Source organism: Eurytemora carolleeae, unplaced genomic scaffold (assembly GCF_000591075.1).
Source record: "Eurytemora carolleeae unplaced genomic scaffold, Eaff_2.0 scaffold36, whole genome shotgun sequence".
Lineage (NCBI taxonomy): Eukaryota > Metazoa > Arthropoda > Copepoda > Calanoida > Temoridae > Eurytemora > Eurytemora carolleeae.
This window is the reverse complement of record NW_019396086.1, coordinates 606846-627252: the sequence shown is the minus strand read 5'-3', so window position 1 is coordinate 627252 and position 20407 is coordinate 606846. Positions and strand designations below refer to the sequence as shown.

Here is a 20407-nt window from a genome sequence, read left to right as displayed (position 1 = left end):
CAAATCAAATCAAATCAAATCAAATCAAATCAAATCAAATCAAATCAAATCAAATCAAATCAAATCAAATCAAATCAAATCAAATCAAATCAAATCATAAGTTGCAGTGAAGGCCTAAGACTCCAGTAGTGGATTGCAGTTTCAAGTCCTCCCCAGTCCTGGTTTTTCAGCCCGGCCAACTGTTTATAAGTACTCTTTTTTACTTTGTATTTGCGAAGCGCCCAGCCACACGACCAAATTTTAGCCATGCCCCACTTTAGAATACCTAACATCAAAGGATTGCAAAACATTATTTTAAGTTTGGATGTTGGGTATTTCCCTAGCGAGTTTTTTCCTTGTTTTTTAATAATTTTTTATAGTTCATGTGTTTAATACAAGGATCAAGAGGTTGTGCAGCGTTAAAAAAAATACCTGTAGTTGTAGAGGAGAGAGAACTAATCCTAAATGTTGCCCAAGTAGCTCCGCTGGGAACAGACAGGAAATGTCTCTGTATCTGTCCAGGTTTAAAGGAAACCTTAATAAAACAAAACACTAGACACATAATTATAAGCTTGGGATCAATCATTGATCTCCATCTTATGTAGACTTAATTCCTCTTCGATATACCGTGATGGTCATACCTTGTAGGGATAGCTACAATTATGGGACCAAGCATTGATCCTCAAATTTAAAAGCGCAAATATTGGATATCGAGATGAAATGTTCAAGAATTATTATTGCAGATATTGGATATCGAGATGAAACGTTCGAAATTAAAGATGCTACAAACAAAAGCTCCGATAAATGTATGAAGATTAAAAAGTCGAGTACACGGTCAATCATATTTAATGTAGACTGATAGAAACCAACCTGATGTTCTACTCCAGGTTTGAGTCCAGAACTAAGTTGCTCCGTTCTTATCACAGTTATAGGAATTTCAAATAGTTTTCCCTTTCCAGGGTTCTCAGTATCATGAGCTGTTATATAAACAGCGTGTGCTCCAGCCGGTAAACCTAAATAGAAGATGTTAAATGATAATGATCTACTAGCATATTGTATATACTAGAGTAAAGCTAACCTGTAGGACCTACACTGATCAGGAACTGTCTACAAGTATATATACTAGAGTAAAGCTAACCTGTAGGATCTACACTGATCAGGAACTGTCTACTAGTGTATATATATATATACTAGAGTAAAGCTAACCTGTAGGATCTACACTGATCAGTGATCAGGAACTGTCTACTAGTGTATATACTAGAGTAAAGCTAGCCTGTAGGATCCACACTGATCAGGAACTGTCTACTAATGTATATATATATATACTAGAGTAAAGCTAACGTGTAGGATCTACACTGATCAGGAACTGTCTACTAGTGTATATATATATACTGGAGTAAAGCTAACCTGTAGGATCTACACTGATCAGGAACTGTCTACTAATGTATATATATATACTGGAGTAAAGCTAACCTGTAGGATCTACACTGATCAGGAACTGCCTACTTGTGTATATATATTATATATATATACTAGAGTAAAGCTAACCTGTAGGATCTACACTGATCAGGAACTGCCTACTAGTGTGTATATATATATATATATACTAGAGTAAAGCTAACCTGTAGGATCCACACTGATCAGGAACTGTCTACTAGTGTGCATCAAATCAAAGTGCTCCGGATGCTGAACCCAGGCTGCAGAGCAAGAAAGCGCAAGTCGAAGGTTAAAGTTCAGTTTATCCTGTAAAATTATAATTAAATTCAATCAATCAATTTACAATTAATATAATATTTTTTTTTGTATTAAAACCAACCTTGGCGGGTCTGTTGTCTGCATCAAGAAAGAAAGGTTCGACTGAAACAGGAATCTCTGAAACCTTTTCCGCCTGAGATCCCCGCAGATAAACTCCTTTCTTAGAACCACCGTTGCAGCCGATGGCAAACCTAACATCACGCTCTGGAGCGTTTGCAAATTTAGTAAGGTGCTCAAATGCTCCTTCAATGTTTAAAAGACCATTGCCCTGTCCAAACGGGCATTGGTTCTCTAGTCTATTCGCGCTATTCTCTAGCGCACGTTTAATACTAAATGGACTCCAGGAAAGGTTCTGTGCACGAAGACCGGACATCATAAGAGCTACGCTACCGCTGACATGAGGAGCCGCCATACTGGTTCCGTTCATGAGCTGAGTACCCCGGAGAGTAAACTGCGGAACCGAGGTGATAGCTCCTCCAGGAGCACAAATTGTAACACCACGATCACCATCTGTTGTTGGACCTCTAGACGTCCAGGTGTACTGACCTCCTGATTATCAAGTAGAAAATTAAACCATCTTGTAAATTATTTGAACATGTTTTGTAAATCTATTAAATCTGTATTAATTAAAATTATTAATTTATCAAAAAAAACCTTGAAAAATGCCGTAACTTCTATTACAACCCAAAAATGGGTCATTGGAGTGACTACATCATCTTATTTAAAAAATGAAATTATTTAAAACCTTTCTAACAAATGAAATAAAAACAAGGATGGAAAAATTTTTCTATGTTCCTGGCAACTTCTGTCTTGTGGAATACATAACAGACATCATCTCTGGAGACACATAAGCTCCAACTCCTAAAAACAACAACACTTTTTTAAGATAGAAAAAACTATGATATTTTACTCGTTGCTACTTTAATAAAGGTTTGTGAATTGGATGTATCATTTTAAATAACAAGTGCAGTCCCTTTTCTTAACTAAAAGAACCTACCTATGATAACATTCTGACAAATGTCTGGCGGAGCTCCAACTGTACTAAGTGCAGGACCATCGTTTCCAGCGCTCACAACCCAGGTTACTCCGTGCTTACTCACAACCTCAGTCATTAGTTCTCCTATTCTACCGGCGTGGGACCAATGGGAGTGCTCGCCGTAAGACATGTTTATCACATCAACCTAAATATTAACGGTTTAAGTTCTCCTATTCTACCGGCTTGGGACCAATGGGAGTCCTCGCCGTAAGACATGTTTATCACATCAACATAAATATTAACGGTTTAAGTTCTCCTATTCTACCGGCGTGGGACTAATGGGAGTGCTCGCCGTAAGACATGTTTACACGTCAACCTAAATATTGACGGTTTAAGTTCTCCTATTCTACCGGCGTGCGACCAATGGGAGTGCTCGCCGTAAGACATGTTTATCACGACAACCTAAATATTAACTGTAAAAGTTCTCCTATTCTACCGGCGTGAGACCAATCACATCAACCTAAATATTAACGGTTTGAGTTCTCCTATTCTACCGGCGTGGGACCAATGGGAGTGCTCGCCGTAAGACATGTTTATCACGTCAACCTTTATTTTAAATGTACCGTCGTAAATCGGGCGTTGTCATGTTTAAATGAAGGGTCATGTGAAATAAAGCGTACAGTGCCATTCAATTCTAATTTTTTTTTCTCCTCTGTTCGATTGAATATTTTTATTAAAATATAAATCCTAGTCCGGAATATGAGTCTCTCCCCCCATCCTCCGATATCTTGTAAGTTTGTACACTTGAAACTGTAATGCCAATCAATAAGTAATAGAACTTGAACACATATTTAAGATTATTGACATACAAAATTAATAAAACCTTTAAACTTTTAGAACAATTTGTAGAACGTGCGCTGTGTCCATGTGATTTAAAAACTGTTGTATTTTTGACCGTTATTGTTTATTAAGGGGGGGGGGGGGCATTTCTCCACAGTCCCCATATCTCACCTTATAATGTTCTCCTCTCATAATATGAGACATTGCTCTAGCCAAAGCTGTTCCTGTTTCCATTGAGCTGAGTCTACTGTCTCCTACTGATATAGACACTATCTGAGCACCAGGAGCCAACCCGTTCTAAACAAGAAAATCCAATTAATTATTAATTAATCTATATTTGACTTGTCTGTTTGAATACAAGTCTAAACTGAATAGAACCGGGCAAATTTAGTTTTTTTCTCTCTAATTCAGAGACCGAATGAAATTGGGATTTAGCGTTCACCTTATCAGGGTCGTCTGGGAAGCAGGCAGCTGCTATACTTGCTACATGAGTTCCATGCGGACTTGGCATACTTACAATCTCAAGCAGGTTTCCTTAAACAATAAATTCAAGTTAGAGAACCTTAGATATAAAATTAATAAATATTAAAATCTACAGTCAGATCCGAAAGATTCTGGAATTGAAATACGACTTTAGATTCAAGGATTTTGCGGGCCACTCCTGATATCCTCATCATAAACCTACCTGGAGTCCTGGACCACTCCTGATATCCTCATCATACTCCTACCTGGAGTCCTGGACCACTCCTGATATCCTCATCATACTCCTACCTGGAGTCCTGGACCACTCCTGATATCCTCATCATACTTTTACCTGGAGTCCTGGACCATTCCTGATATTCTCATCATACTCCTACCTGGAGTCCTGGAACTAGTGAGTAAACAGTCAAATAAACATGAGAGACATCAATTGTATAGTGTAAATAAGTTATTAGTAGAACTATCAAATGCACTTGATTACTGCTATAATGTCGCCTTCCTATTCCACAGTTTTCTGGGTTTCTGCTAACGGAACAATAAAATAATGTTAATACCTTGGTCATAAATATTTACACTGACATTTACACAATCGGATTCTGAGAGTTTTCCATACTCCAATGTTTCTCTGTATACTCCCAGGTTTAAACCTAAAATTAAATTAGTATTAAAACAAAATGGCTGTAATATGACTTCTGAGGTAAATCAAATATTTTTTGCTGAGGAAAAAAATTAAAAAATTTAAAATTAACAAGTTTACCATTCTTTTATAGATTATTCAATAAATTTATTTTTTCATTAAAACCACTTAATTCCCCTAATTCAGCAAATAAAGCCCTGAAAGAAATTTTGCGCTCCGGGAAACCATAGGGAATATCTGAGATAAAAAGATTTGTTAAAGAAGGGGGGGGGGGGGATATGACCTTTTTTTTTGGAAAAATAAATGATTTTTGGGCTAAAATTAATATTTTTTTGGAAATAATTATAAAAATAAACATGTTGCAAGTTGTTTATAATCTGTCTTATTTTTTATTCAAAAATCGAGATCAAAATTCTTTAAAATAAATATCCCAAAAAAGAAAAGATCTTTGCTCAGTGTCAATGCTCAATATCTACCTTTACTAAGATCTCCTTGTTCTGAAGTATCAATAGCAGCTCTCCATGATTTGCCTGTATACCAGACTAAACAGTCGTAAACTGGACCAGGATCAGAAAACCAATGTGCTGTACTTCCGTCCCTGAATAGTGTATAATCAATCAATCAATCAATCAATCAATCAATCAATCAATAAATCAGTTAATCGACCAATCAATCATATAAAAATGAAGAAAAAACAAGAAAATGTGTAAGTTAAAACAACTATCAGATTCATATTAAGTTAAGTACTGTGTAAGCTGGAAAAATAGGAATTATACTTAACAAAAAAGGTAATACCAACGTAAATATTCAAAAAACCAGAAAACACTTGAAAGAAAAACCAAGACTAAACTTATTTATGATGTCTTTTGATAGGATACTTGCCTAAATTTTTTGTCCAACGATGTGACTAACTCTAACTCTGCTTCCATGTTTTCTTTTACCAGCTTGTCATGCAGAGAACATTGTTCACCTTCCTTCTCAGTTTCATTTTCATGCAGTTTCCGAACTGCTTCTGCTAATGCACTTTTGTGCCCTGAACAGAGAATATGAATTTGGATAGAAGAGAATTAATAGTATTTAACGGTTAGATAATGTTTAGAAATAATGAACAACATTGAAGTCCTCTAACATACACTTAAAATGCCAATAGAATATGACAGAGATTTTCTCAACAATACATTTATGATTAAATGATTAAAGTAAAACGATATTTCGACACTTTCGTACAAATGAGGATATTATAGAACTATTAGAACTATTAGAAAAGGAATCTGAAAAAGAGGTCCCGTTATGAAGCCCCCAGACCGCCGGCAGGCATGGGAAGCACCGTCCCACACTTCTTACTGGCTTACCATCGTCCCAAAGCTTCTCTCGGCGTTCTGCAAGTACCCTATCTTTCAGATTTCTAGGGTACAGATCAAATGCGTTCTTTACTCCAATATGCCATTGTCCGGACGGGTTCTCCCAGTCTGCCGGCAAAGTCAGACTTCGCCCGGTCAAACCAGTGATTTTCCCATCCTTTGCTTCAACAACGGTTGAGGTAGCCACATCACCAGACCCACTGCCGTCATATCTAAACAATTAGCATATTAAAAACTACCGGAAAAAGTCAAGAGTGCATGTTTATCAAAATATATTTGCGAATAAATTACCAGAATCAATCTTTTTTTCATAGAGGGTGCATATAAGGAAAAAAAATTTTACCACTCAAAAAACAAAAGGAGTATAAGAAAAAAATCACCTGTCAATTAGTTTAGGTTTTCCGTCGCTCGTGACCTGCATACCACCTGCAGCAGGGTCAACTCCTACAATTTATAACTCATCAGCATTCAGAGCAAAAATTACAGTTATTAAAAATAAACAGAAAATGATCTTTTCAATGCTCTTTAATAATTTATTGCGCCGGTGATTCTTAAATGGCACTTTACACTGATACGAGACAGGATTTCACAAGGAAAGGGAGCGTGGGGATGCCTAATCATTTCAGTTGGGTTGTTTTAACCCCTCTACCCCTACACCTCTAAGGGTGTATATTTCTTGAAAATTCCCCCCCCCCCCCCTTGTGAGATAATTGTTTTTACCACAAGTATTAAAAAAAATTGTTAAGTAAAAGAATCAAAAAGGATAAAATTTAAGGGAGGGGGAGTTTTGAAAATATCTACTCCTCAATTTAAACAAATCGAATAATTAGAGAACGATTTTTGGACCCCCCTCCCCCCTCCTATTAATTTTGTACATGGTATATAATATATATGGATATAATTTATCATGTGGCCGCAGCGTCCGGCCCCCTAGCCTGTTCTAGCCGCGGCGCTCGGCCCCCTATCCTGTCGAAGCCGCAGCGCTCGGCCCAGAAATTGTATTAACCTAACGTAACCCTAAAATGATAAATAAATAAATAAATAATAATAATAATTTTGCTTAAAACTAAGTGGTCATGTACAACATTGATAGAAGGGGGGGGGGGAGTCCAAAAATCGTATACCAGGACGGACTCCGAAAGTTTATCAGGGAATACTAGTCCAGTTAGCTAATTAATTGAATAAGAATCGTCATTATTTGCATTCTAACTTCTGGGTAATTTCCTAGAGAACGATTTTTGGACAGCTTCCCCCCCCCCTCCTATCCAACCTCTGACCTGAATCAAAAATGGCAATAATTGTCCCTCTTCCATCATATTCAGGATACTTAGTGAGAAATGCCGTGGCTCCGGTCTCACGTCTCGGCTGTAGAGCCCAGCAAGGAAATGCGTCCGACATTTTCTCCAAATGCAGATTTCTGAAATTTAAGTCTTTTAAAATAATAATTCGACAGAACACAATTTTAGTTAAATAATTTGTATTTCAGTAAACGTTCAATAGATGTACAAAAAATCAAATAATGGCTAAAAAGCATACTTGTAATCGGATCGATGATGACTTGCCGGCCTTTTACAAAGATAATAAGGCGTTTTAGAGAATATTCTGACAGCGCCAGTCATTTTCAAACAAATTATTTGGTTTGGATTTGCAAAGTGTCAGAAAAAGAAAAAAAACAATCAAGCTTAAAGCCTTAAAAAACACTTTTAATGCCTTTTACTTATCAAAATCTGACGCTTACGCAAGGCACGCAGGCGTCATCACGACTTGTTTCTTGTTTATTTATTCGAAAACCACCAGAATTTCACCTGCCGAAGTTTTTAAAAGTTTGAAGACGACAGTATCGACATTAAAAATATCCCGCGGTATTTTACAAAATCTTGACTCTTGAGTTTGAAAATACCGCCAAGTTTCTTGTAAGTTGTAATTCATTTCAAACAGGAATAGGGTCGATTTATTTTTCTGCAATTTTGCAAAGATTGGTAAATTTTAATTTGATAATGGACTTGGAGCGAATAAAAGTCTGGCTGCGAGATGAACTAAAGTACAACAAGAATATTCCAGATGATGAAAAGGTAAAATGTTGAAATTGGAAGTTTCAGATGAGATATACCAGAGAGCACGTACATATCGTTTTACGGTACGTTGATACGTTGATAGTTTCTCCGCCAAGGTCCTGCATCATGCAAGAATGAAGTGGTGGGTCAGGTCATCATTTATTTATCTGGATCCATGGCTGCATTTCCATACTCATCATAACTGTTTTTAAAAGCATATAGGGTCATGGACCCCTTACCAGCCTTTAACAACTCTAATAGAAAAAAAGTTTTTTCTTATGTCCAGGTTTGTTCTCTTCATCTCCAGGTTGAATATAGAGGAATTCAACCTTGTGCTAACTTTAGAGTCTGAATTAAACCTAGTAAACCAGGTTTTTTCGCGAACATCATCATGCTGGTGCAATATTTTCCAGGTTTGTGTCATGTCACCTCTTCTTCTCTCCTCTAGGGAGGGTAAGCATAATTCTTTCAGCTTGGCTTGGTAGGTTCCTGGCATCAGTCTTTGAGCATATCCAGTCGAAACAAAAATATAAGATTCTCACTCCTGTCACATGCTTAGCTCTTAATAGTCACATAATCAGAATCTATTTGGGTCCGTCCTTATATACGATATTTTGATCCCCCCCCCTGCTAGGACAGACTAGGTGGCCGAGCACCGCGGCTAGACCCGGCTAGGGGGCCGGGCGCTGCGACCACATGACTAACTTTATCCATGTATCAAATATGAAATGTATGTACAAAATTAATAGAAAGAGGGGGGGGTCTAAAAATCAGTCTCTAGGAAATTACCATTTATTTAGTTGCGCTTAATATGGCGTGCATTGCAAGCATGAACGGTTAAGACATTTTGTATTTGTTTAGCTTCGTTTTGTTTGTGGGGGTCGTGTCCAAGAGGTGTGGGAGCATCTTCTCCGATCCTGCCGGAGTCCAGAAACAGTTCATTATATTAAAGGAAACCTGGAGATCAACAGAAGGAAATACAATCATCTAGATAATTCTAAAAGGTATTTATTCTATTGACTGACACGGGTATTTATCAATATACGATTTATGTTCCCCCACTCTTAAAACAAAATTGTATTTATTTAAAAGAAGAATAATTTCATGAATAATACCAACCCCACTTTTAAATCATTTCAAAACAAGGGAAAATGATAGGGAGGTGAATTATAAAACGAAGTCCAGCATCTCGGTGTTTTAGTGTATCCTCAATAAATTTGTCTGTGCGAGGGGATGGAGGAGAACGGGAAGAATTGCTCTTGGAGCGGAGTAGGCTTGTTTCTAAACTGCATGAAGTTATCGCGAAAATTGACAGGTGCTATGCTTAAAGTTGCATTGGATTTTTTTAATTCGTAATTAATCAATCAAAAAAAGTTGCCCATGGGAAATCCGAATTAGTGCTAGGATTTAACGGTCCCGGGTTATCGTACTGCACACTAGCAAGTTTTATACACCAAAAATTTAGGCTGGTTGGATACATGTTCTACTGCTTCTAAAAATCATTGAATTAATAGTTTATTTGAAAATTGACTTGATTTCATATTTCTAGTGTTAAATCTGGACTGAAAGCATTAGAAGAAGAAAGAAGAACTGTACACAATAATGAGGAAAATATCATAAATTACAACAATTTTAAGATTAATATATAGCAATATTTAGTGGTAAAATATTCTAAATTTTCAAAATGTTTAAACCTCTGATATTTGAAGGAAGAGTACAAAAAAATAATAAAACAGAAGCGACAAAGTGCTACATTGCTTGCTTTGTACATGAAACAGGTTGGTTAGTTTATATTAACTAAGAATTATATTTAGAGAAAAATATTACGTTGATGGAATAAATAAAATGTCAATTACTATTTACGAATTTAAGGAAAAACTAAGATTATTAGAATATTCAATAAAAAAGAACTTGCTTAAGTTTTATTTTTGGGGTTCTTGAGGTAAAGAATAATTTTGAACGAGACATTTATTTCATGATTAATTCTTCTTGTCAGGTTAGTGGAAATATAGCGCAGTTGAACTCTGTAGTGGAATCAATGAAGGCTGTGGACGCTCTTTACAAGGAGAAGGAGAAGGCTATCAAGGTATTTTTGGACCAGGAGTTTAGAGTTCAAGAAAGTCGTCTTAAAAGTATTGGTCATCCAAGAGTTAGTATGTGATGAGTTGGTCTGTCAAGAGTTGGTTTGTCAGGAGTTTGTCTGTCAAGGGTTGGTCTTTTAAGAGTTGGTCTGTCAAAATTGGTCTTCCGCGAGTTTGTCTTCCAAGAGTTTGTCTTTCAAGAGTTTGTCTTCCAAGAGTTTGTCTTACAAGAGTTTGTCTTACAAGAGTGGTCTTTCAAGAGTTGGTCTCACAAGAGTTGGTCTTCCAAGAGTTGGTCTAACAAGTGTTGGTCTTATAAGAGTTTGTCTTACAAGAGTTTGTCTTCCAAGATTTGGTCTGTCAAGAGTTAGTCTGTCAAGAGTTGGTCTTCCAAGAGTTGGTCTTGCAAGAGTTGGTCTATCAAGAGTTGGTTTTTCAAGAGTTGGTCTGTCAAGAGTTGGTCTGTTCAAGAGTTTGTCTTCCAAGAGTTGGTCTTACAAGAGTTGATCTAACAAGAGTTGGCCTGACAAGAGTTGGTCTGGCAAGAGTTGGTCTGAAAAGAGTTGGTCTGACCAGTGTTGGTCTTACAAGAATTTGTCTGACAAGAGTTTGTCTTCCAAGATTTGGTCTGTCAAGAGTTGGTCTGTCAAGAGTTTGTCTGTTCAAGAGTTTGTCTGTCAAGAGTTGGTTTTTCAAGAGTTGGTCTCACAAGAGATGGTCTTCCAATAGTTGGTCTAACAAGGGTTGGTCTTACAAGAGTTAATCTAACAAGAGTTGGTCTGGCAAGAGTTGGTCTGACAATAGTAGATCTAAGAAGAGTTTGCCCTTTCGATGTTTGTCTAAGAGTTGGCCTCCCAGGATCCGAGTTGGTCATGGTGTCGTATTTTTCCAGTTATCTTACTTCTCATTCCTTATATATTTGTGTTTATTTACAATGAATTACAGGGTGAGCAGGTTTACAGTCTAGGATCTGGAGTGGAGAGTGAGGGAGAAAGGAACCTGAGATTAAGCTTGGAGAAAACCTTGAACCATATGCTATCAGTCCTAGAGGAGTCTGGAGCACCAGGGTATGTTTTAAACTATCGGTCTAGGGTAAAAAGACTTGGTTAAGCATGACAAAATATCAGGGTTGCAGGTTAAAAAGCGAATTATTTTTATTAAATACATTATCAATACTCGTAGAGAAAAAGGTTTAAACAAGTTTGGGAATGGTAGGGTCTTCACACGGAGTTTTTAATGACATTGTATGGCACAGGATTTACAGTAGAACATGAAACAAACATTAAACACTTCACTTCATAAGTGAATTAGTGAAAATTTGCAGATTGATGGAATCATAAGATTCTTAAATTATCTAAAAAAGATTAACATTAACATATGATAGTCAATAAAAAAGTAGAAGAAAAAAAGAAAAGAATAAATACTAAAAATAAAAAAATAAAAATAAAACACAAAACAAATCTAATAAATCGTTTCCAATGCCCCTTCCCCCATTCATTGCAAATTATTACTTCCTCCCCATGGCGTTGGGGGGTAATTCTTTAAAATATTATAAACATACACATATCTAGGTCCCGCCAAGTACTACGCTCTGATATATTAAACTTACTCTCCCGGCTTCCAGCTTGCTCTGTAGAGAAAGCTGTTATCAAGAATATTCAAACCCAGGTACTGTAGACGTATTTTTTAAATGGTTTGTCTCATTCACATCTGACATGCAACCCTTCAAATGGGAGGGTCACTGAAGTTTTGTCAACTGGCCCTTTATTTAATAATCAAATTTCGTTCTGTCACTAAGTTTATATTTGATACTTGATTCTCGATGTATTATACGGCTGTCAAGAATATCTTGATATCGCCTTCTGTTGTTATCTATATACATAGATTTATTATAATCGGATTTATTCGATGCTTTTTATCATTATTAATTATTTGGTCATTTCATCGTCCAAAGTTCATGTTAAACTTAAAATATCTTTCAACTTCGCTTGATGGAATATTTAATTCCAAGTTGCATACTGAATTCATAAATAAGATTTTTTTCAAAGGAATAAAAAGTATTAAAACCTGATAAATGATCAACTTAATTTCATCTCTACTCTTTTCTCAGGAAGAAAACTTGCTTCTTTACATATGCTTTGCTTGTCTGTCTGTCTGTTTATTCGTATCCAATAAACGTAGATCGGGTCTACATTTGTTTGGAAACTCATGTGACAACGAACTATTAACACAGAAAAATGGCAGCTTACAGAACAATTTTTAACAGCTAAAATTGTTATTGGAAAAGAGTTGCTAAGTTTAGTAAATTGTTGTGGTATGATGGCGTAAAACAAATATCTCCATTTTAAGATAAGCAGTATAGCAGAGATGAGAGCAAAATTGGATCTGGTTGAAGAAGCAAGAAACCTTCAAATACAGGTTAGATTAGTGAAGCAAGCTAAAATTGAATGAAAAATCGGATTTAATTGATAAATTATAAGTAAAAGTTTACAGTTTTTTTTGTGTTAGACAAATAAAGTTTGAGGATTGAAATTTTATAACAATTAAACGAAATATTGTTTAATGTTAAAATTCTCAAAAAAGGTTCCGAGATTAAGAAGTTAAAAAATAACTGTATTAAACTGATGCCGGAGCTCATAGGAGTAAGCCCCGATGGCGGTTTGGGCTCTCTAAGATGGGAGAGTTTTCAGATCCTCCCTTATCTTATCTTATCTTATCTTATCTTATCTTATCTTATCTTATCTTATCTTATCTTATCTTATCTTATCTTATCTTATCTTATCTTATCTTATCTAGGCCAGTGCTAGAGCTGAAGGAGGGATTATATCTTCAGTAAGAGGCGAGGTTGATAATCTCTATTCTAAACATATATCCTTAAACCAAGACCTAGAGAAAGCAAAGGTAGGTTGATAATCTCTATTCTAAACATATCTCCTGAAACAAAGACCTAGATAAAGCAAAGGTAGGTTAATAATCTCTATTATATCATATCTGTTCGGTTCCATAGTAGTAAATGGTCATCCAAGAGTTAGTATGTGATGAGTTGGTCTGTCAAGAGTTGGTCTGTTCAAGAGTTTGTATTATTTTTTAATATAATTTCTTGGGTATGTGCCCATGGAACCTCACAAATATGATATAATACTATTCTTATGAGGATAAAAATGTAATAATGGTATTCTTAAACTCGATGAAATAATCTTGATGCATTCTTTAACTCAGGCCTGCGGCCTTCGTTAAAGAATACATCAAGATTATTTCATCTCGTTTAAGAATTTCCATTATTACATTTTTTTCCCCATAAGATTATCATATTCTAAACATATCTCTTTAACCTAAACCTAGAGAAAGCAAAGATAGGTTGACAATCTCTATTCTAAGCATACAGGGTTTCCCACATCATATCAGATCGTTTATAGCTCTAAATTGCGATTTTCGGGACTAATCAGAAAATTAAAATACAATGAATCATTTAAAAACTCTTTAAGGCGAATATAAAAATTTGTATGCGGAAAATACTAGGATTTTCGAGTATTATCTGCGTATTATGGTGTCGGATATTAGTTACTAAAACCCATATAGACAGGGTAAGTGGCCTTAGGCCGTATTTAAAGAATTTGAGCCGCGGCTTAAATTTAAACCGCGGCTCAAATATGGTGGGTTCCACTTAAAATCGTATTCATTGCTTCAAGATTTAAGCCGGTGCACATTGAACCCTGTTTTTCGCGGATTTAAGACGTGGCTCAAATTCACTTAATCCGGACACTGGAGCTTAATCCTGGAGCTCAATGTAACAAACCTCAATTAACCTACAGGAAATGATACTTTAATTGTAGGTTGAATGATAATAGTAATAATAATAATACTTCTCTACTAATAAAGATTATATTGTAGAAATCTTTGTTATTGCATCAGAAGGAACTCGAATCTACGCTAAAGTCGAATAGGTAACAATCTTAGTTCACAGCTTGCCGCAACATTTCTTACGTTTATTTTAATCTTGTCTTGTTCCAAAATAGTAATAGATGGAATTAATTCAAATTGCACGAGTCTTCTTCACGAATACATGTACAGGGAGAACATTGGAAATATGGCAGACCTAGAAGCAGAGTTGGTTCATGCTAGAGATATAGCAGCTAAGGAATTTTTTGTGGCAGAGGTAAACTATTATTTTATAAATACTTAATAAACTTGCAAGGACACAAGGTTGATTGGTTATTATTGTTTTGTTAAAAGCATAACCTTGGCTACTAATCTCCTACCTGACTTTTCCTGACTCCTCCCGACTCCTGGTTTTCCAGGTTGAGAGGTTGAAGCAGCAGTTGATTGAATTGGAAGGAAAGAAGGAGGATCAGAAAGAGATGATCAACTGGGTTCGTGGGGCCGAATCAAGAATACAGGTTCTATTTTTCATAACAAATTTAGTTTGGAGGGAAATTTTCGAGGTTCAAAACATCTTGATTCCCATGCAGAAAATCTTATTATCAAAACACAAATCACATGATTAATGAATTATAATGAAATGGATCCTACTCCACTGTGGAAAATGTAAAAAAATCCCTCCTTGTACCTGCAGCTAACAGCCCCCTCTCCCTTGCCAAGGTCAAAACAAATCCATTGCTCCAAATTAAACAGTTATTTGTCCAAGGGAATGACCAGCCTGATATCCCAGCTCATGGATTATAATAAGCAAGGTGCTGATAAGCTTGCAGGAAGACAGGTAGACAATAGACATTTCAGGAAAAAATAATAATTTTGAAAATTTTAAGGAAAAGTTGGACAATTTTTTGTAAAAGTTTGGACGAAAAGTTCTATTGAAAAGGTACATCCCAATAAATGTTTGATTTCAGACTGCTAATCTAGAACTCCTAAACAGCTTACAAGGTCTGCAGGAACGTATTGGAGCTTGTCTCGATGCAGGACAGGATCAGCCTGCTCAGATACTCAAAACTTTTCTTAAAGCCCCAGGTATAGAACAAAGTTAGCAATTAAAATTAACAGTGCTTGGATTTATAAACTTTGAAAAAATGGATAAACTTAAATTTTTAAAATTTTCTTTAAAAAAAATGTTGCGTTTTGAATATTTTATCAAATATTTAACTTATGTAGTTGAGAGGTTCAGCTCAACTCTTGTGGAGAACAGGACGGAATCCAACTTGATTCCTACTCCGAACCTATCCATATACAGACTCCGGTCTGGCTATCCGTATCCTGGTCCCGGGGAGAACGGAGTAAACAAAGACGGATTCCTTGTTTCCCAGAACTCCAGACAGGATTTATGCTTCCAGGTTTCAAATCTTCTCTCCCATGTTCAACAGCTAAAGGAGGAATACAAGGTAGTATATATCAGTTTATGTTAAACAATTCTTTGTTAATCCATTAATGATCTAGGTATTCAAAATTGGGACATGGTTCAAATTGGTCGTGTGACTGGGAACTTCGAAAAGAAATAAAAAAATGTGGACATTTATTTGTTAAAATAAGTCATGGCTAAAAAACCAGGAATTTGAACTGGAGAGAAAAACACGCTTACTTTTTTATTAGTAATCATTTCTGTACAAAATCTGTGATTTTTGCTCATACTCTTATAACAGGGAGAAAGGATCAGCTTACAAAATCAGTAGATGATACTACGTTGGTTGATAGGACAGACCCTTGGACTAAGAGAGTGCAATCTTTTCTGGAAGAGGTTGGCATACAGGACCTGAAGAATATCTCCAAGAGTATGCTCAAGAGACGGATGCGGGAGCATCATGTTTCCCAGCTTCGGCAGGCGAAAGCAGGACACTCTTCACTGCGATGGCTGACAGAGCCTAGGGACTGGTTCAAACTACAGTCTCATATAAATGATTCAAAACAGTGTGCAGTTTTGAGCCGGGTGAGAGCAGGTGATACAGGCCTGGGAAATCGCCGTCCCAATCATCTGGGTTTGACGTACAAAGTGTCTTTGGTGCTCTGCAGTGGGTATCAGGGTGCTGCTGAATGAATTGCATGTCATCCATGAATGTCTGGGATCAGGGCATGCAAGGCGGGCCACTGGAATCTATGCTTTCCTGGAGGCCCGGCTTCCAGTAATGACTGAGCATGCTATCATGAAAGAATTCCTGGGGGGGGGTTGGGGGACAGGGCAGACGTTGTTACAATGATGACGAAGGGATTGGACCTTGACAGTCTTTGAAGAGTGGAAATTAGCAACCACTCAGCTTTAAACAGGTAAGATTGGGTTTAGCTAGTGATAGGCTGTTGCAGGGTACGCATCCTGACAATGATCACGCCTTTCCTCCAGTTGTAGGTGGCCGGGCTGGTTCAGGATTTTTCTTACCGGTATGGGTCGGATAGTCCTGTAGGCGGTCTGGGTTGCCCAAGATGGGGCTTCTTGCAGATCTCATCTCACATAATCACATAATCAAATATCTACAATATCAGGTGAGATTAACATAAAATATAATTTGTATAGAATCTGTCGGAAACCAGGAAAACCGGAGATACTTTGTCCAATCTTCTCCAACTAGCGGATACACTGAAACGATGCAAATCACAACAGGTTTGGATTTTAAATAGCCGATTTAATTTGACAAAATTATAAATTATCTTTAACTATTAAATGTTTCCTTTAACACAGCAAAATGTCAGACCTAATTACTAAAAGGGATAAAAATTCACCTATTTTTCTTATTTGATTTTAATTCGATGATTTTGAGCTACAAAATGATAATGGCCAGAAAACAAGATTATACAGTTAATGGTTTCCAGTCATGAGCTATGCGGGCTATGGCACTAAGTACTCCCACTTGTGCTAGCATAAACCATTGCTCGGTGTGAGGGGTGGAGTTCCATCACCTCTAGATGGACAGGCACAAATAGAAATAAATAAATATTTATTCAAGTGGATTTTTTGTTAAGATAAATGATTTCCTGCCCCTGCTGGTTGAAACCGACAAGATGAGGCGGGATGGTGTCGAGGCTGGGAACAGGGTGGAGAATGCCCTGGTTGAGTGGGAAGAGCAGGGTTCAGGTCGGATAGTTGGGACGGATACAGAGCTCCAGGTTGAGGGTTTATCCCTCACACACTGGGAACAGACCCTGAGAGTAGCGCTAGCTCAGAAGAAATAAATGAACAAAGATTTCCATTTAAACGTGAAACATTTTAAATTTGATGGCCTAATGATAAAGAAGAATTAAGTTAACATCTATGTAATTGTAGATTTATCATACTTTAAGTTGAACACTTTTATTTAAAATATTTATGTTCCTTGTTAATTAAATGATATTTTACAGATTTACAATGATTTCAACGCCTAAAAAGAAATCTCAGAATCCTGTTCCGCAGCCTGACCGAGGTGAGATCTTGAAAGAATAAAGAATATTTGGAATCCAATGAAAGGAATACGTAATTGAACTACGTAGACTTAGTTGAACCACTTCTTTTAAACTGGAACCGGCGCACATAATAAGTGGCTTAACTACTTTTCACTTTTTAATAAAGCTGGTCTAAGTTAACTTATGAAATAGGGTGTTTCAAAATTCAGTCACCCTCTTCTCCTTCAGGAAATATTTCATTATTTTCAAGATGATTCACTAGATCTCATATAGACCAGGGCAAGTGACGGAGCTCAACTCTATCTTTCATTGTATTACAACCTACAAGCCATGGTACTTTGTCTGTAGGTTGATCGTTAATAATAAGAAGAAGAACAGAAAATGGATTGGATTTTAAAATCAAAATTAAAAAATGTTTAATATAAGACGATCGGGGGAATAAATGGACAAAAACATAGAAAAAAAGATTAAACAACCTGGTTGATAACTCGAACAAAATCCATTCTTAAATAAATGAATTTAATATGTTTAGGTCAGAACGTTCAGGTGTTCGTGAGATGTCGCCCCTTAAACAGCATGGAGAAGAACATTAAGTCCTACAGTGTGGTTGAGTTGCCGACCAACAAGGAGGTTGTTGTCAAGGGTATGCCTCTCAACCTCTACAGCAAGGAGTTCCACTATGACAGGTACCTCAACGTTAACTCAAATTATTGGGTATAAATATGTTTTTCCCTAGCTTATAACGGTAATTCCTGAACTTATTCAATAAAAAAGATTTTAAAAAAAGAGGTGAAAAATTAAAAATTGAAAATTAAAAATTAAAAATTAAAAATTAAAAATTAAAAATCAATTAAAAAAATTTTAAAAGAAGATAATAAAAAAAAGATAAAAATTAAAACAAAGAGGGTTTGAAAAAGGATTTCGAAGCGCTCCGAACCATTAATTGAATTAAAATCATAAATGTCAATATTTTTAGAGTATTTGGTCCAAGTTCAACTCAGAACGAAGTTTACACCAACGTTGTTTCTCCATTGATTGAACAGGTAGGAGTTAGGGAGATATCTCAATAGCAACAGGACATTCAAACTTAACCGGGTTGGAAATGAATTTAGAATTTTGGTTCTATCCTAATATCTTTTTAACCTATAGTTGTAGGCCTTTGATATTTCAAAGCAAGAAACTTGTTTAATAAAATCATCAAAGTTTGAAGTATCTAAGGTTTTCACTTTCAGGTTGCAAAATTATAGGGATTAGAGGGATCTGAGGCTTTTTATTAATTCTTTCCTTTTTCCATTCTGTTACTTTTTTTTCAAAACAATGTTTTTAGGTTATACAAGGATACAACTGTACAGTGTTTGCCTATGGACAAACCGGTTCAGGTTAGTTTTCTATGTTTTAAAAATTACGTTATATTATATTTCAAGATTATATTTTTTTAAACATTTTCTTACTAAAAACTTATCAAAAATGATAATAATGGTTGTTTTTAGCTCAGTTTAAATTGATTTTATCAGGAAAAACCTACACAATGGAGGGAGGTGAGTACAGAATTTCTAAGAAGCCCTGGGATTCAGAGTCCGAGTCAGGTCAGCTACTTTTCATTTCCTCAACTCCTGGTTTAATTTTCTTGTTGATTATCGTAAAATTTGTCCATATTTTCAGGAATTATTGTCCAAGCTCTGTGCCAGATATTTGATGATCTGAGAACAGCGCAGGATACTGAATTCTCAGTCAGGGTAGGTTCAACAATAAAACATTTCAATTAAACAGTTTCATCTCCTACTCACAACGGTACCCGTTAAACATTGGTAAGTAACAATCAGGAAAATTTCGTCTTTTTTCTACCTTCATAAATGTTTTCTTTAACAAATTATTTTTTTTAATTTAAAAAAGTTTTTATAAAAGATAATTACACACATTATTTAAATAATATTAACGTATTCCAATTTTTCCCACTTTGAGATTTTTGGGTCCCGGGACCCTCCCCCTGGGGGGGGGGAGGGAGGAGGGGAATCCCAGGACCCCGAAAACCCCAAGTTGGAACAACACCCCAACATTTATTTTTTATTTTTTTCGAAATAATTGGTATTAGAAATTGTCCGACATTCTTCTTCTATTTATTGGTTCAGAATTCTGCTAATCTCTGCTTCTTTTTTAATTCTGATATTTCTGGTTCTGATATATTGTTGCAAGGAAGTTTAGCTCATTATATGTTTCTAAATTCTGTATCTCAGCTGCTGACATTGAACCCATGAACAACAATAATAATAAAATAATAATCCTTGCAAGTTTTCTGGAAATTTCTATCTCAGCAGGTTTGTAGATTGTTGAATGTTGATGACTTAGCTCTGTTGAAGGGTGAGGAAAGAAAAAAGAACACTGCACCAAACGTGGAATTTTGAAAATTTAAAAGGACCCAATGTCAGAATCTCCACTTGTCAACAATGACAAATGTGATAAAAGGAGTTTTGGTTAGGAGTAGATAATCAACAGTTGGAGTCTTGAAACTGATGTATAAGAACATCTTGGGCAGTACGTGCATTAAGAAGATCCGTTGTTGATGGATATTAACATGTTTCCCATGGGTTGTAGGTTTTTCTTAAAAACTGGCTAACCAGACCTGTTTCTAAAAAGTGCAAGTCGAGCTTTTCCATAGCAAGTCTATACCCAGAGAGGTAAAAAACCTCTGTTCTCCAGGATAATACAGCGTTGACTTATGAATGCAGGCACTCCTTGTTGATTATCTTGTTTTCCTCATCAATTTTTCTTTTTACCATAAGTTTCTTATGTGTGTACGTTTAACTTGGATTTGCCATTTTCTCTGTCTCCCTGTACTCCTAGTTACTGTTAAAAGCGCCTCTGCAAAGACATATGTCCTGCTTTGAGGAAAGCTAGAATTGAACTGACCTTAAAAATGTGTAATCTCA

The 20407-nt window shown here is 36.1% G+C and overlaps 4 protein-coding genes across 5 annotated transcripts in view; 3 read left to right on the top strand and 1 right to left on the bottom strand.

Annotated features, from left to right (window-relative positions):
* Positions 1 to 411: 411 nt before the first annotated feature.
* On the bottom strand, positions 412 to 7672 carry LOC111718279 (tripeptidyl-peptidase 2; the record flags this gene model as incomplete). The annotated part of the gene is given in 15 exon segments (XM_023493823.1): positions 412 to 514; positions 850 to 992; positions 1602 to 1722; positions 1796 to 2283; positions 2530 to 2595; positions 2732 to 2915; positions 3722 to 3847; positions 3993 to 4084; positions 4585 to 4677; positions 5144 to 5265; positions 5550 to 5700; positions 6020 to 6240; positions 6409 to 6472; positions 7306 to 7445; positions 7565 to 7672. Coding segments are annotated over 15 exon segments (2197 nt in total), but the record flags the coding sequence as incomplete, so codon positions are not given.
* Positions 7673 to 7905: 233 nt separating this feature from the next.
* LOC111718282 (uncharacterized) lies at positions 7906 to 17439 on the top strand. 2 transcript variants are annotated; one of them, XM_023493825.1, is made up of 18 exons: positions 7906 to 8100; positions 8944 to 9086; positions 9284 to 9397; positions 9632 to 9689; positions 9792 to 9860; positions 10079 to 10168; positions 11109 to 11230; positions 11735 to 11831; positions 12513 to 12581; positions 12960 to 13064; positions 14055 to 14107; positions 14235 to 14319; positions 14462 to 14560; positions 14809 to 14880; positions 15011 to 15128; positions 15270 to 15496; positions 16618 to 16704; positions 17064 to 17439. In XM_023493825.1, the coding sequence occupies exons 1-18, from the start codon at positions 8026 to 8028 to the stop codon at positions 17271 to 17273; spliced, it is 1893 nt and encodes a 630-aa protein (XP_023349593.1). In that variant the 5' UTR covers positions 7906 to 8025; the 3' UTR covers positions 17274 to 17439. The 2 variants fall into 2 exon arrangements, with proteins under 2 accessions (XP_023349593.1, XP_023349594.1); XM_023493826.1 differs by having other exon boundaries at positions 8088 to 8165.
* Positions 15845 to 20407, top strand: part of LOC111718281 (protein lethal(2)denticleless) — a 22947-nt gene continuing 18384 nt past the window's right edge. Inside the window, exon 1 of the mRNA XM_023493824.1 lies at positions 15845 to 15849. The gene's annotated coding sequence lies outside the window, so the exon portion shown is untranslated. The remainder of the gene's footprint in view (positions 15850 to 20407) is intronic.
* The window catches only part of LOC111718278 (kinesin-like protein Klp61F), an 11618-nt gene continuing 8635 nt past the window's right edge, over positions 17425 to 20407 (top strand). The window contains exons 1-6 of the mRNA XM_023493822.1: positions 17425 to 17500; positions 18013 to 18166; positions 18457 to 18523; positions 18808 to 18859; positions 18995 to 19066; positions 19143 to 19216. Coding sequence (XP_023349590.1) covers positions 17425 to 17500; positions 18013 to 18166; positions 18457 to 18523; positions 18808 to 18859; positions 18995 to 19066; positions 19143 to 19216 — 495 coding nt within the window. The remainder of the gene's footprint in view (positions 17501 to 18012; positions 18167 to 18456; positions 18524 to 18807; positions 18860 to 18994; positions 19067 to 19142; positions 19217 to 20407) is intronic.

What these genes read in the sequence shown, in the direction of transcription:
- LOC111718282 (XM_023493825.1), top strand. Translation starts at nt 8,026, where the DNA reads ATGGACTTGGAGCGAATAAAAGTCTGGCTGCGAGATGAACTAAAGTAC. An exon ending in AGAAGGAGAAGGCTATCAAG is followed by an intron (nt 10,169 to 11,108) that starts GTATTTTTGGAC and finishes AATGAATTACAG; the next exon opens with GGTGAGCAGGTTTACAGTCT. An exon ending in AAGACCTAGAGAAAGCAAAG is followed by an intron (nt 13,065 to 14,054) that starts GTAGGTTGATAA and finishes ATTATATTGTAG; the next exon opens with AAATCTTTGTTATTGCATCA.